Source organism: Octopus sinensis, unplaced genomic scaffold (assembly GCF_006345805.1).
Source record: "Octopus sinensis unplaced genomic scaffold, ASM634580v1 Contig18911, whole genome shotgun sequence".
NCBI classification, from domain to species: domain Eukaryota; kingdom Metazoa; phylum Mollusca; class Cephalopoda; order Octopoda; family Octopodidae; genus Octopus; species Octopus sinensis.
In genome coordinates, this window is record NW_021836129.1 from 127789 (window position 1) to 141629 (window position 13841).

General features: G+C 31.1%; 2 protein-coding genes across 2 annotated transcripts; both read right to left on the minus strand.

Annotated features, from left to right (window-relative positions):
* Nucleotides 1–651: 651 nt before the first annotated feature.
* On the minus strand, nt 652–1230 carry LOC115231853 (tigger transposable element-derived protein 6-like). Its single transcript, XM_029801771.1, has one exon. The coding sequence runs from the start codon at nt 1228–1230 to the stop codon at nt 652–654; it is 579 nt and encodes a 192-aa protein (XP_029657631.1).
* Nucleotides 1231–12807: 11577 nt separating this feature from the next.
* Nucleotides 12808–13327, minus strand: LOC115231854. The gene is made up of 2 exons (XM_029801772.1): nt 12989–13327; nt 12808–12903 (listed from the first exon to the last, which is right to left on the minus strand). Exons 1-2 carry the CDS (start codon nt 13325–13327, stop codon nt 12808–12810), a joined length of 435 nt encoding a protein of 144 aa, XP_029657632.1.
* Nucleotides 13328–13841: the final 514 nt, after the last annotated feature.

Here is a 13841-nt window from a genome sequence, read left to right on the forward strand (position 1 = left end):
ATAACTCAGGAACCATTTATAGAAAAAGTGGGTCTGGACGACCAACATTACTCAATACAAACAAAATCAAAATGTTAGTGGAACTTTCTGAAGCCAATAGTGAAAATCTGCTAAAGACCTCGCTCTAGAATGGAAACCATCACTCAAAAGTAATTTCCCCCGAACAATTACTCGCAATTTAAATAAGAATGTTTTATTTGGAAGAGTAGCAAAGAAAAAACCGTTATTAAGTAAAAAAACATACTCAAAAATATGAAATATCGAAAATATTCGTTGGTATATACAGTAGACTATTCATTTAACGAAAATGAAAATTGAGCATTCGTTAAATGAATTTAACGAAAAAAATTGTTTAGTTAAAAATGTGTCATGTAATCGGTAATTTTAGGTTCCTTCTTTTTAATTTTTGCCAATATATTTCTCAAATTTGTAATTAGGTGAATATGTTCGCCAGATTCTTGCAAAAAATATTTTTCAATATTTTCCAAATATTTAAGTGCATCTGCATAACCAATGGGATTGTCATTTGTGTTATCTATTTCTTCATGCTCATTTTCTTCCTCACATTGTATTGTATCAAGATACGCGTTTTCTTCGCAGACGACAGGTGCACAAACAGGAAACTCAATCATAATTTCACTTTTATTATCTTTAATTGTAAGGTGATTTAAATTTAATACCTTTTTCGTCAGTGGATTCTTCAAGTATTTTTTCATCTATCTTCGCCCAATTATTTAATGCCTTGTTAAAGCAATTTTTGATAGTGTCCACTGTGACTTCGTTCCAAGTCTCAATAATTAAAGGTAGACCATTCACTAATTTGAATTTGGTAAGTTCATCTGGATATGACAATGTTCCTATATTTGTTCCCATACTCAAATTTCTAGTCATTCCTTTTTTATACAACGATTTAAATGAATGCACAATCCCTTGATCAATTGGTTGAATCTTAGATGTTGTCTTTGGAGGAAGAAAATACAATTCGATATTACTGAATTCGCCATCAAAATAGTGAACTGGCGCATTATCTAAAAGAAGCAAAATCTTTCTATTTTCCACACTCATTTTGGAATTTAACCGTTCAACCCAGTTTTTAAAAATTAAACTGGTCATCCAAGATTTATTGCTATTTGCATATTGAATCCCAAGATTATTCATATTAATATTTTTAAAACCAGGAGGATTTTTTAATTTTCCGATTACCAACGGATGATCTTTATCTCCTTCCATATTTGTGCATAATAACAGTGTTATTCGTTTTTTAGAAAATTTTCCTGAAGCCCTTGATTCGGAGTCAAGAACTAATGTTTTTTTTGGAGTACATTTTAAAAAAGGGCAGTTTCATCGCAGTTGTAAAAATTTTTCGATCCATATTTTTTAACATGGCTGCAAAGCGTTCATATGAATCTATAAGCAAAACGGGATCCACTAATTGTTCTTCTCCAGAAATCGTGATTGTTTTTATTTTATACTCTTCCTTAAAGCGTGAAATCCATGGGTGAGATGCTTTGAAATTTTCAATATAAAATCGTTGAGCAATTTTGAGTGCCATTTCGCGTACCATTTCATTAGTTATGGTGTGATTACAGAAACGTTTGTTCTAAATCCATGCATATAGTGGTTCATATATCTTATCAGTACAACTTTTAAATGTAATATTCTTTTTTTGTTTGTGACGTCTTGATCCATACAATTGCATTTTCTTCAACGTTGAATTGATCACTCCAATAGGCATATTAAACCGCTGAGCCAAATTTTCTTGAGTAACAGCAGGATTATTCTTCTTGAAATCAATAACTTCCAGTTTTTGTTGGATTTGATAAGTTTTTCTTTTTTTCTTCATATTGTTCACCCTTGCACACATGGTTTACTACAAAGAAATAGCGAGGAAAAATTATTTTAAAATTTTATCAAAAATTTTAATTTTCGTTATTTAAATATTCGTTAAATATATTTAAATATTCACTAATACAAAGAAAAAAAAATTTTATTTTTGAATTTATCTAAGGAAAAACGTAAAAAAATATTTTGACTTTCGTAAAATGAATATTTTCGTTAAATTTTTTTTCGTTAAATAAATAGTCTACTGTATGATGAAGGATGGAGATCAGTAATTTTTTCATACGAGTGTACTTTTGAAGTTTATTATGCACCATAAAGACAAATAATATACCGAAAAAGGGGAAATGAATTAACAAATTCAAATTATCACCCAACTGTTAAGTGTGGTGGCGGCAAAATTATGGTCTGGGGATGCTTTTCATATTTTGGAATGGGTTCGTTATGTTTCATCGATGAAAAAATAAACTCAGGACAATATATAAACATTCTTGCTAACAATCTGAAAAAATCAGCCATTCAAATGGGATTAAATAGCTTCATATTCCAACAAGACAATGCTCCATGTCATATTCGAAAGCAATAAAGGAGTATTTTTCTGCAAACAAGTTTTTAATTTAATAAAATTGATAATAAAAATGACGATTTATTAACTGTACGGATTTTAATGTCGAGGGGTGTACATTAACAAATACAGTTTGAAAAATATATCAATTAAATGTCTAACCAATGAATTATTCACAATAAAATATTAGCTTTAATTATAATGATTTCAATGTCATACTTTTTATTCACTTAGTGATCGAAAACGATTGTGACTTGACAGTTTTTGAAGGATTGCTTAATTTAAATAAGATTTTTAATAAATTAATTTCAATGGAGAATCGAATATCTTCAATAATAAAAGAGTTTGTAGGAAATAAAAAAATCAAATTGAGTCAAATTCAAATTTGGAGAGAAATCCTTAAAACAATTCTTTTCAATACAAAAGAAGAAACAACAATCCTTTACAACTATTATGATTAATTTTGTTTTTTTCCGTTTTTAAAGTAGAAATTTTTGCAGAATTTTTAATTTCATTAACTAATAAACTGAAATTAAGAAGCCGTGAAGACAAGTAAAACGACCGAAAACAGTCCTTCTGGTCAAAAACTTTGAAATGAGAGGAATATAATTTGAAAAAATTAGAAACAGATTAGAGGAATAAAATCGGAAAATATCACAAAAATGACGAAATTTCAGATAATTAAATCACTGAAAGAAACTTCATCACAAAATATTCCTTCTGAATCCAATTTAATACAAAAAATAAAGCAAAGCTAATTAATTTAGAGTACAACAAACTAAATAAAACGTGTCTAAAAATCTATTAGGTTTGTCATTAAAAATCAAGATAATTAAACAATAATTAATAAAAATAGTTTATAATTATTATTGAAATAATTATCTGTATCTTTTATTTAGATTTTTCTAATCGGTCCATAAAAAGTACATCTAATTAAATTTTGTAAGTTCATTTTTTACTAATCATAAATAAAACCATACTCCCTATGGCCAGTCTAGCTCCACCTTCCCTTTAGAATGTTTTCGTAGAGCTAACTACTCATATTATGGCATAACTACTCATAACAAGCCTTCGTAGTCTGATTATTATTTCTGTCAACTGCATATTAATCCACATATTCCAAATACTGACATGAATAGTTGTTAATGACATGTGATGAATCGGCTTATCAGGTACGGAGAGAGAAACGTGATTTTCTCGTTCGAATAAACTGGAATAAAAAATAACGGTCGTTTTCTGAATGATTTATAAATTTCGTTAATGAAACTGTCGTAAAGTCAATCGAAGTGACGAGTACACGACTTATTCTGATAAAAAGAAAATCCCAAAACTTCCAATTATATTCAATCTATCCATTTGATGCAGATTAAGATGAATATACATTTCTACTAGCAAATTTACATACCTTAGTTCGACCAGTCACTTTGCTTGACCCCAAAGACATCAGAATGGCCATATTTCTATAAAAGATAAGCTGATTAAGCTTGGACTATTACTTTCACTCTCCGAACATGGATGAAACGTCAACTTCAACATCAAATAGTTTGCCAACCATTGACAATCCTCACATGTCGATGACCTCTCAAGGCTAATCCGTCCACTGAAAACCTGAGTTCGGAGAGTATAAGCCTTCCCTACCATTGAGGGACAAAAAACAACACAATCGCCTCCTTAGTCATGTTACTCGATCGTAGTAGTGGGCAGCCTGTGAATTCCACCTTCTCCAATTGGTTATTAAACACACAATCAATGATTAAAGTGGCTATTTGATATTCTCGAATGCTGTTAGTGTTTTTAGTGCAGTCTACCATTGTCCTGGCTATATTCACCACACTACACTGCTGTGTTGTACCCGTCTCTAATGAACCGACAACACCCCTCCATCTGATATCCCTCCTTGTCATTTGGATATTCTGGGTCACTCATGCTGGGTAGGAAATCACCGACAAAATAAACCTAATCAATCCAAATAGAAGTAAGAGAGATAAGTCAAACAGGATAACCAGTCAAATGATCAGGACAAATCAACAAAACTCGCTGAATAGGAGGCAGACGTGTATAAAAGAAAAGGGGCGGCTAGCAGATCATACCATCAGACTGGGGAGGACATGTGGGGACACTCCCGTGGCTTGATGGGGGTAGCATTATGTTAACAATGGATGCCTGGCATGACGGGTAGCACTCTCTGTGAGGTCACCATTTATTTGTACACATATTTGTCACAAGCAATAATATTTCCGGCTTGTGAGCCTTACAGTCTGCACTCAGAGTGTTCCGGCGATCACTACAGGCGCGATATGTCTGCAAAATGACTGCCATGTCTCCTTCCCAGCCCCCCAATACTCCAAAGACACTCTCCAGTGGCCCACTAGCTCACCATTGTTCGTAAACGTGAGCATCACACCACTAGCTTTATTTATTTTATTAAATTTAAAAATATTTTAAGGTTTTAAGGTTTTAAAATAAACATATATGATAGTTATAATATTACTATCAATTTCAACTACCAAATACAAGTTTGTGCAAATGCGGAAATGACCATCCTTGAGGACCTGAGGTGTTGGAAGACAGTCAAATATTCGGAGGAAATTCAGCCCAAGAAAATTCAACCCAACTGTAGAATATACCAAGTGCACCCTCTTTTTGAGTGTGTCACTCAATTAGGACGAGTAGTTTATAACCAGACTGGTGATGGGCACACGGCAGGGATATGTGGTGGTCGACACACGCAGGCAATCTACTCCCACTCAGCATCTAATGTGTACTTCGCGGATGAGGGGTTGCCTAATAGTGGGGAGATGAAATGTGGGTATCCGACATCGTGGGTGAGGACGAGTGGGGGCAAGATATACCAGTCGAGAGAGTGTTTCTCTCTATGTTTGTGTTGTGTGGTGACAGGTAGGGAAGACCATTCAGTTGTCCTACCCATTGTGGACATATCTGTGGGGACAGTTGGTGTGCGCGGAGGAACAGATTTGACGTGTTGTACATGCAGATATTGAATATCCCTAGAAGATTGTGAGTGCACGGTCGACGGTAGTTAGTCGTTGTAAAAGGGCGAGTGAGCATACTCCACTCCCTACAGGCTAATGGACTGTTAGTGGATTAGACCGGCCAATATGACTATATATTTTGTTGTTTTCCCATTTACTTATTATTTAAATAGACTAACAAATAGGCATGTTCGGAATAGTGGTTAATCAACAAAATACAAGTTTTGTAGACAACTAGGTTCAGTTCATTAACACGGAGTTAGTTTGTGTTTTAATCCAAGATTTGCATATTTGGTGACCCCCCTAATTGCCTACCAGACTGTACTACATCAAAGACATTGAAATGGCACGTGCATTCCCTGGCTTATAAAGGAATGAGTTAGGAGTGGTAGAACTGCTGGAATAATATACAAACATGTTGTGGATACAACCCTTTTCTTGCTCTCTCTCCTTCTCCCACCCGACCTCCCCTATGAGGTCACTACGTGGTTCGGGGAGCCAGTCAAAGTCCTCATTCTCACTCCTCAAGTCTTTATTATCCATGAAAGCGGGAAATTCATTTTGTTGAAAAGCACAGCCAAACTCTCATTTCATTCTTTAAGGTCACTCCGAGTGTATATTCCCAGAATTCATGTGTTGTTGCTCTTTGTGGGTTTAAGAACGGGAATAAATTGACAGAACAAGTGATAAATATCTTGACATTAATCGTTATTATATCCTGAAAATTGAATGTCGCCGTAATAAAAACGGGAACTTATTCTATTAAAATATTTCAATATTTTACAACATATTTGTTCAACATTTCTTCATACCCTAGAATAAACGTTTCTTATCTGCATTCTCCGTTTGTGAACAGCTTATTCTCTATTCATGATCTACTAAGCTTTCAAATGTACTCATTATTTCTACAATAAAAAGAAAAAAACGCCCAATCCTTTAATCACGTATATCTAAAGCCATTATAAGAAATTTGAAAAGCCAAATGTTACCGACCAAGTCATCAAACTTTTACTAGGTTAGAAAACTAAATAAACAAAATTCGTAGATCAGAATCAAAATTTGTGAACCCTTATCTAATACTAGCTTGGTTCATGTTGACGAACAATGTTGAATTTCATTGTAATTGACAAGATAGGCATGAACACATCTTTCTATCGAAATAAATTGAACTGATCTCTAATAATACAAAATTTTCTCACGAAGTTTTTCTTCATATTTTTCATCTCAATAAAAGTCTTAAAAATTTCAAAATTTTCTTTAACATAAACTGCAAATCCAGCACAGATAGCATTTCATTTAAGGTGCAAAAAAAGTGGAGACAAAAGAACAAAATTACTTTGGATTTCGCACACGCGTATTCTTTAATGTTTGAAATTAGTAACAATAATAGTTGAATAACTAGTATGCAGTCATCGTTTTCAGAGTGGTTTGTTAGATTGTGCTAAATTTAGTCACGACTATTTCCAAAAGGATCGGCTTAAAAATCGTCTCACTCGTTTTCTAATCAAAGTCAGGATAAGTATTCGTCAAATCAATCAATAAAAATTGATTTAAACTTGTCTAATTTCTCGGAGATAGAAAAGTTAGTCTTTTCAGCTTTCCAAGATTTAGGGATTATAAAATTCCAGTTTCAGGAACATTGTTTAATAATATTGTGTTAAAAATTACCCAAGAACTCCACTTGAACTCGTTTAAAGCATCGAATGAATGATTGGACCGTTTTGAAAAAAGGTATGAAATATTAACAAAACTATTCATGGAGATGCCAGAATCGTCTGACAGGTCATTGTTTCCTTTCTTTTTTGACTAATATGATTATTATTTCGAACTTATGAACCTACGAACGTGTTTAATTGTGACGAAACGGCATTGTATTTCGAACTTTTTATTTCGAAATCACTTGTTAGCTTCAGTTATACATGTCGTGTGATCAAAAAAGTAAAGAAAATTTCCTAGTTTTTGGAATGAGATAACCTCGATGTTATAATGGTTCCACCTTATTTAGTCGAGAAAAGATTTAGCCAATTAAAAAATATTCTAACTATGGAGAGAAACACAAAATTATCCGAATCTTTTGAATTTGAGAATAAAAAACAATTTTACCTGAAAATGGATTCAGGCTGATTTTTTATTTTTGATTAGGCAGAATTAAAAAATTTAACAATTGAGGTAACTGGTGTTCCTGATCAAAAAGTAGGCTGAACACAATTATGACCATTTTGGAAGATACAGACTATACAGTCTTTTAAAGAAAATGTACAACCTAAAGAGAAAAGAAATTCAAGAATATATAAAGAAGTTTGTTTTTTGTCAAGTCAAAAGATGCATGGCTACTAAACCTCCAACAAAATTGGCGATTGTTTTTTGCTTCGTCATGACCGATATAAACGTTCAAAATAGAAAATGCACTTTATATGAACAATTGAATGTAACTAAGTACTTTGTTATTTATGGACTGGCAAGAATTTCACAATACAAGGAGATTGTCGCAATATAGAAAATTTGCATTTCTCATGATTAAAAAAACTAAAATCTTAATTTTAAAAAATTTTCTTAAAATTAGAAAAGCTGACAACTTGATTTTCAAAAATAAGTTTTGGGTTAGGTTAGGTGTCTGTTTAGGGGTTATTAAACTTGTGTTAACTTTTTCATATTTTCTTCCTAAAAAAAATTTTTAGGGGTTAAGGTCAATGGAAAAATATCTACCTGAAACAATCGCATTGTGGACATAACATCACGAGAACATGTGGCTAAAAGATACTTTACTGTAAAACAACGAATAAAATATTCATTCAAAATTTAAGGTAAGGTAACTCAGATTATTCTAAATTGCAGATAAGGATTCAAAAGAACTGTGTTACCAATCTCTCATTTGCACTCAAGAAATTCGAAAGACAATACTGACAAGTTTGTACAATAGCTGAAATTCTCTTGTATCATATGGTAAAAGTTCAAATGGACGATGGAACCACGAAGAAAATACTTATGAAAATAATTAAAAAAAATAAATAACATAAATTGTCTTAATTGCTTGCTAATAAAAAATCCGAATAAACAGAGACGAATTTATAAATCGACGATACCATGATTATTTGATGCTTAAAACAATAAACTTAAATTTCCTTCCAAAATGTACAGATAGAACATTCAAAAAGACAGAATTTGCAAATAAAATACATTTCTGATATAAAAATAAATGTCTGTCTTAAGTAAATTTCTGCGTCTTAATGATTTGTGAAGCATTTTGATTTTTTCTTATTTGTAAAAAATATCAATTAAAATCTTAAAATATTTTTTATTAAGAAATTTTTTTAAAAAACATAATACTTTCAAACCCTTATGTAAACGAGAATTTTTTTATATTGAAAAGATAGATTATTTGTTAGGTTGTTAAAGAATGCAATATCTGAAAATTCTCAGTTCCACTAGAACAATATGATAATTCAACAGAGATAAATTCGAATTCACCTTCCCAAAAGTTAACTTGGGTTCTCCGTAATATACAGAATGAACAGAACGTTGAGAGTGTATGTGTCAAAATATGAATTAAATTTAAAATTACTTAAAAGGTTCGAATTCAAAAGGATTATGGAACGAATCCTTCATTAAGATAAACCAGGTCCGAACATCCATTTGATTGGTTTACCAGTAGTCAATTTAATTAATCTTCAAAAAAACAAAGGTGCCTTTCTAAACAAGGGTCTGGTTCAAACTATTGATTTATAGTTCATTTAATTTAAATTTTGGTTTACTTTGCATACAAAGAACTCTTTCACATCTTCTAAAGTGTTTGTATGGCGATAATACAATAAGTTGTGCTTTTTTGCTCTATAGTTTGATAGATTTCTATTCTTTTTTTTCATTTGATTTTGATTAATTAATAAATCATTTTTTTTAAACATTTTTTTTGAAATAATCAGTCAATTTCAAATTTTTCTTATTTCTTAAATCTTTTCCAAGTTAAATCTAAACTCATAATATTTTTGGAGTGTCTCAAAAGTTGTATTTTCACCACATTTTCCAACTTATCGATCATTTCTAATATCGTTGTTTTGTCCTCTGTCCCAATTCACTATAAAATTCGCGACTTTTGACTAGATCTTCATTTTCTTCAGATATTACTTCAGCTATTATTTCTTACAGGACTTCTTCCCGGAAATTTTATCTTCAACTAATTATTCTCTATTTTCCTCCATTTTCTTTCAACAATTAATTATTGTTGTTTCTTTAACTTCCATCCACGCTTTTTTAATAAGTACCATAATCTTTCGCTTATCTATATTTTTCAAAGATTTAGGATTAATTGTTGTATCTTCTTTCAAATTGAACATAAAATATATTAGGATGTTTGTGTAATATACAGTAAACCAAAATAAAAAACGAACACTACATTTTGTACTTTAAAACATTTTATTATAGCCATGTCTAGAGGTTGAATCAAAAATGTTGTATTTTTAGGAAGAAATTGTCCCAAAAAGCGAAGGTTCCCAAGGCGGGGTTTTTGTTGGGGCGGGGTTCGACTGTATAACGTTCTTAACACGTGAATAATTTATCATATTTAATTCAATAAATTAAAAATATTTAGAAAATAAAATAAATAACATTTAATATCGTCAGTCTGTTTAACTATCAAACAATGTGAATTTAACCAGTTAACATTAATGAAGGCTTCTAGTGTAACAACATACCAACTTCTTTTTCGACAACGCGGACAATCAAAATCATCAAATTAACAATTTTAATTATCTATGGGATATTTTGAATCTAAAATAATAATATAAAAAGGAGTTTCTAATCACATCCAGCTAGGGCTTTATATTGTAATTTTTGCGATATTTATTTAACATGCCGAATAAATGGTTTTTGGAAAGATACAGATTTACGCAAAACATATTTTACATATAAAGGATTCCAAAATAAAGATTTAAACGAGTATTCCCACTCCTGTTAATACAAATGATTTTTCATCAAATTTAACTGAAGCATATTATATTTCAGCAAATATTCCATTATAATCAAAAGAATTAACCATAATGTTATAATGTTTAACAACTTATTTAGTCGAGAAAAGATTTAGTCTTCTAAAACATATTCTAACTATTGGAAAAAACACTCTAAATATGCCATTATGGAAATATTCGACTCAGTCTGACGAATATAAAAGCAGACTCTGAAGCTCTATCAAAGAATCTTCAGTTCCAAGGGGCATATAAATAAAATTAATTGTCTTAATTTTTTGCCTCTTTCATTTTTTCTGGAAAAAAATAAACTATTAAACGAAATTTTATAAATTTTTTTACATTCATACATCAAAACGAAGCTAATATGTTGATGCGTTCTTTCCAAAGTGTTGGGAAGAGAATGAAATGGGTGGTCTACCCTGGCTCAGTGCTTCATTGGTTGGGCGAAGAAAGTTCAAAAGGTGTGACGAGTAAAAAAAGTTATGTATACTAGTCTAGATTATCCTTCACTTTTGAAATTGAAATCGCTTAGAATGTACCTATACAATATTTAGAATAAACATAAGGTTCGCTTTCTCATAGAAAAGGACCGATCCTACCAGATACAGTATCAATTAAAATTTTATCTTCTGAGTAACTAAACTGTTAAATTAGAATAAATTTGTGAATGTCTGTAAAGATAGAGCTAAATGTATGATCGGAAAATTTCTGTATAATATACAGAAATAGTCAAAGATGTCACATTTGATACCATCCATGCCACTGGGAAGCAAATTCCGTTTTAAGTTTTTATCGAATATCAATAACCGAATCCTATAACAGATATGGATCTTAAACAAATGATGTCTTATTAAACAAACTTAGCAATATTTGATCCATGTAAACTTTAATTCTCAAGATTACAAACATCCATATTTGATGCAATGAACTACAACAGTGATTCTTTAATGAAGCACTATAGTTGTGATTATGAACAGATAATATGATTTTGAAGCTAAAGTCATTTTTAACAAACTTGGATATCAACAATTCTGAGTTACATGTAAATATATCCTCAGTTATGGAATGAAATTGAAACAATTATAATAACACGATGTCCGGGCCACCGAGAGTGGCGTCGTCGAGATACCAAAGTTTAGTGGGGAAAATATAAGCTTGATCACCTCAGGGATTCCAAAACAGAAAAGGAGTAGCAACAGATGGTCTCCCTGTTGAACTCCAGAAGCAGACGGGATAATGTCGGAATCAAAGATAAGGGAAGATGGTTGGCCGTATAATTGGAAATTAGCCCAAATAAAGAAGGACAACGAATTTGAAATTAATTATGAAAATTGTCTTATGATTAATCCAATATTTACAAAAAATTCGAAAATGCTTGAAAAAGGCCATCATATAAAATATCACAATTGATAGCGAAATCAGGAAAACTCCATACTATTCGAAAGGCTTTAATATTACCAGTGCTGAATTTAATGGTTGATTGTGATTCTCAACAGATAATATGATTTTGAAGCGAAAGTTATTTTTAACAAACATGGATATCAACAATTCTGAATTACATATTGAAAAAAATATCCTCAATTGTGGAATTAAGATGAAACGCTTTTAATGGCATTTCCTTCAACATATCTAGTTGACAAAGGATTTAGTGCAATATTTTGACCAAAAAAATAAATTATTTGAAATTGTGAATGGAGAAGATTGGAGACTTAATCTGTTAAATAGTGAAGCTGACATAAAGAAACTAACAAATTCTCATCAGGCACAGAGCAGTCATTAAAATTTTTAAATAAAAATTCTAAATGTGATTTGCGACCCCACTGCTATCACTTTGGCTGAAGGTTCCATGCATCGAATATGCACCCGGATTGACGAGTGACACCGTCATCAGTGTTATCACTGCAAAACCGAATGTCTTAAACATACCTTATTTTTAAAATGACAAATCAGAAAAGTCATTAGAAATTATGACATACAGTACCGTGCAAATGTTCCGGACCACCCAATAATTAATAATTAACTTCACCTCCTTTATTCTTTACAACATCGATCATCCTAGTCGGAAGTGATTTATAGAGATTTTCTATATGAGCATCTTCCATTTCATAAAATTCTTTTTTTTGTAATTCTCCAGATCTTCTGGTTCTTTTTCACGTATTCTTTGTTTAAGTATACACCAGAGGTTTTCAATAATGTTAAATCCGGTGATTGACTTGGCCCTTTTCAAGTAATTTAACTTTCTTCTGATCAAGATATTGAATGGTGGATCTCGATTTGTGGCATGGGGCCCCATCTTGCTGGAACATCATATTTTGAAAATTTATATTTTCTAATCCTTCTTCGAGAATTCTTTGGTATTCATTGGAATTAACATTTTTCCTACTCAAAACCAATGCTCTTTTTCCAGTTGCAGTGATAGCACCCCATACCAAGATATTCGGAGAAAACTTTACAGTTTCTGATGAATATTTTTTCTCATTTCTACATTTTTCTGGTCTTCTAACATATCTTCTAACATTTGGAAATAACATAATTCGACATTCATCTGAAAAAATTACATTAATCTTGACTTCAAAAAATTACATTAATCTTGACTTCAAATTTCTTATTTTAAGTTTCGGTTTTTTTACCATTATTCTACCATGAAGATTATTGGACCTTAAACATCGTTTAATCGTATCTACAGAAACGGATAATGACAAATTGAGATCAGATCTAATTTGATTGGCTGTTTTAGAAGGATCCATTTTTGATCGATAAACAATATTTCGTTCATTTCTTTTAGATAACTTCTTGGGTCTTCCAGATTTAGGTTTATCCTGAATTATGGAACATGTAGAATATCTTTTAATAGTTCTCTGAACTGTAGACTTGGAAATTCCAACACATAATGATATTTTTCTTTGAGACATTCCAAGTTTATACAGAGTGATAATTGAGGCATGGTTACCGAAACTAACACGAGGCATTTAACGAATTTAATATATATTGAGCATTAAAATATCAGATGAAGGTGTATTTAATAATAATTAAAAAAAAATTAATGAGTGGTCCGGAACATATGCACGGGTCAAAATTTACTGACTGCTAAAAATTCAATATTGTAAAATTTTATGAAAAAAGAAAAACCAAAAAAGTTTTGTATTCATTTAATATTAAAATTTGTCTAAGAGAGTCAAGCCGTAACTGCCAAATATATATAGAATTAAAAAATAATTGGGTGGTCCGGAACATTTGCACGGTACTGTATATACCTGTTACAAATACCTAATTTTTTAATTTTTAATTTAAGCTGGTGATATGAAGCATCATATTTTTCCATTTTATCTGAATAAAAAGTGTCAACTAGATCTTGTAGATCTATAAAAGTTTACATAAATAGATTTTAACATTAATTAATGTTTATAGTAGATTTATAGGTTTTAGTACAATTTATTCAGATTTGAATTTGTTCACTTTTTCATAAATCTACAAAAGAAGTAT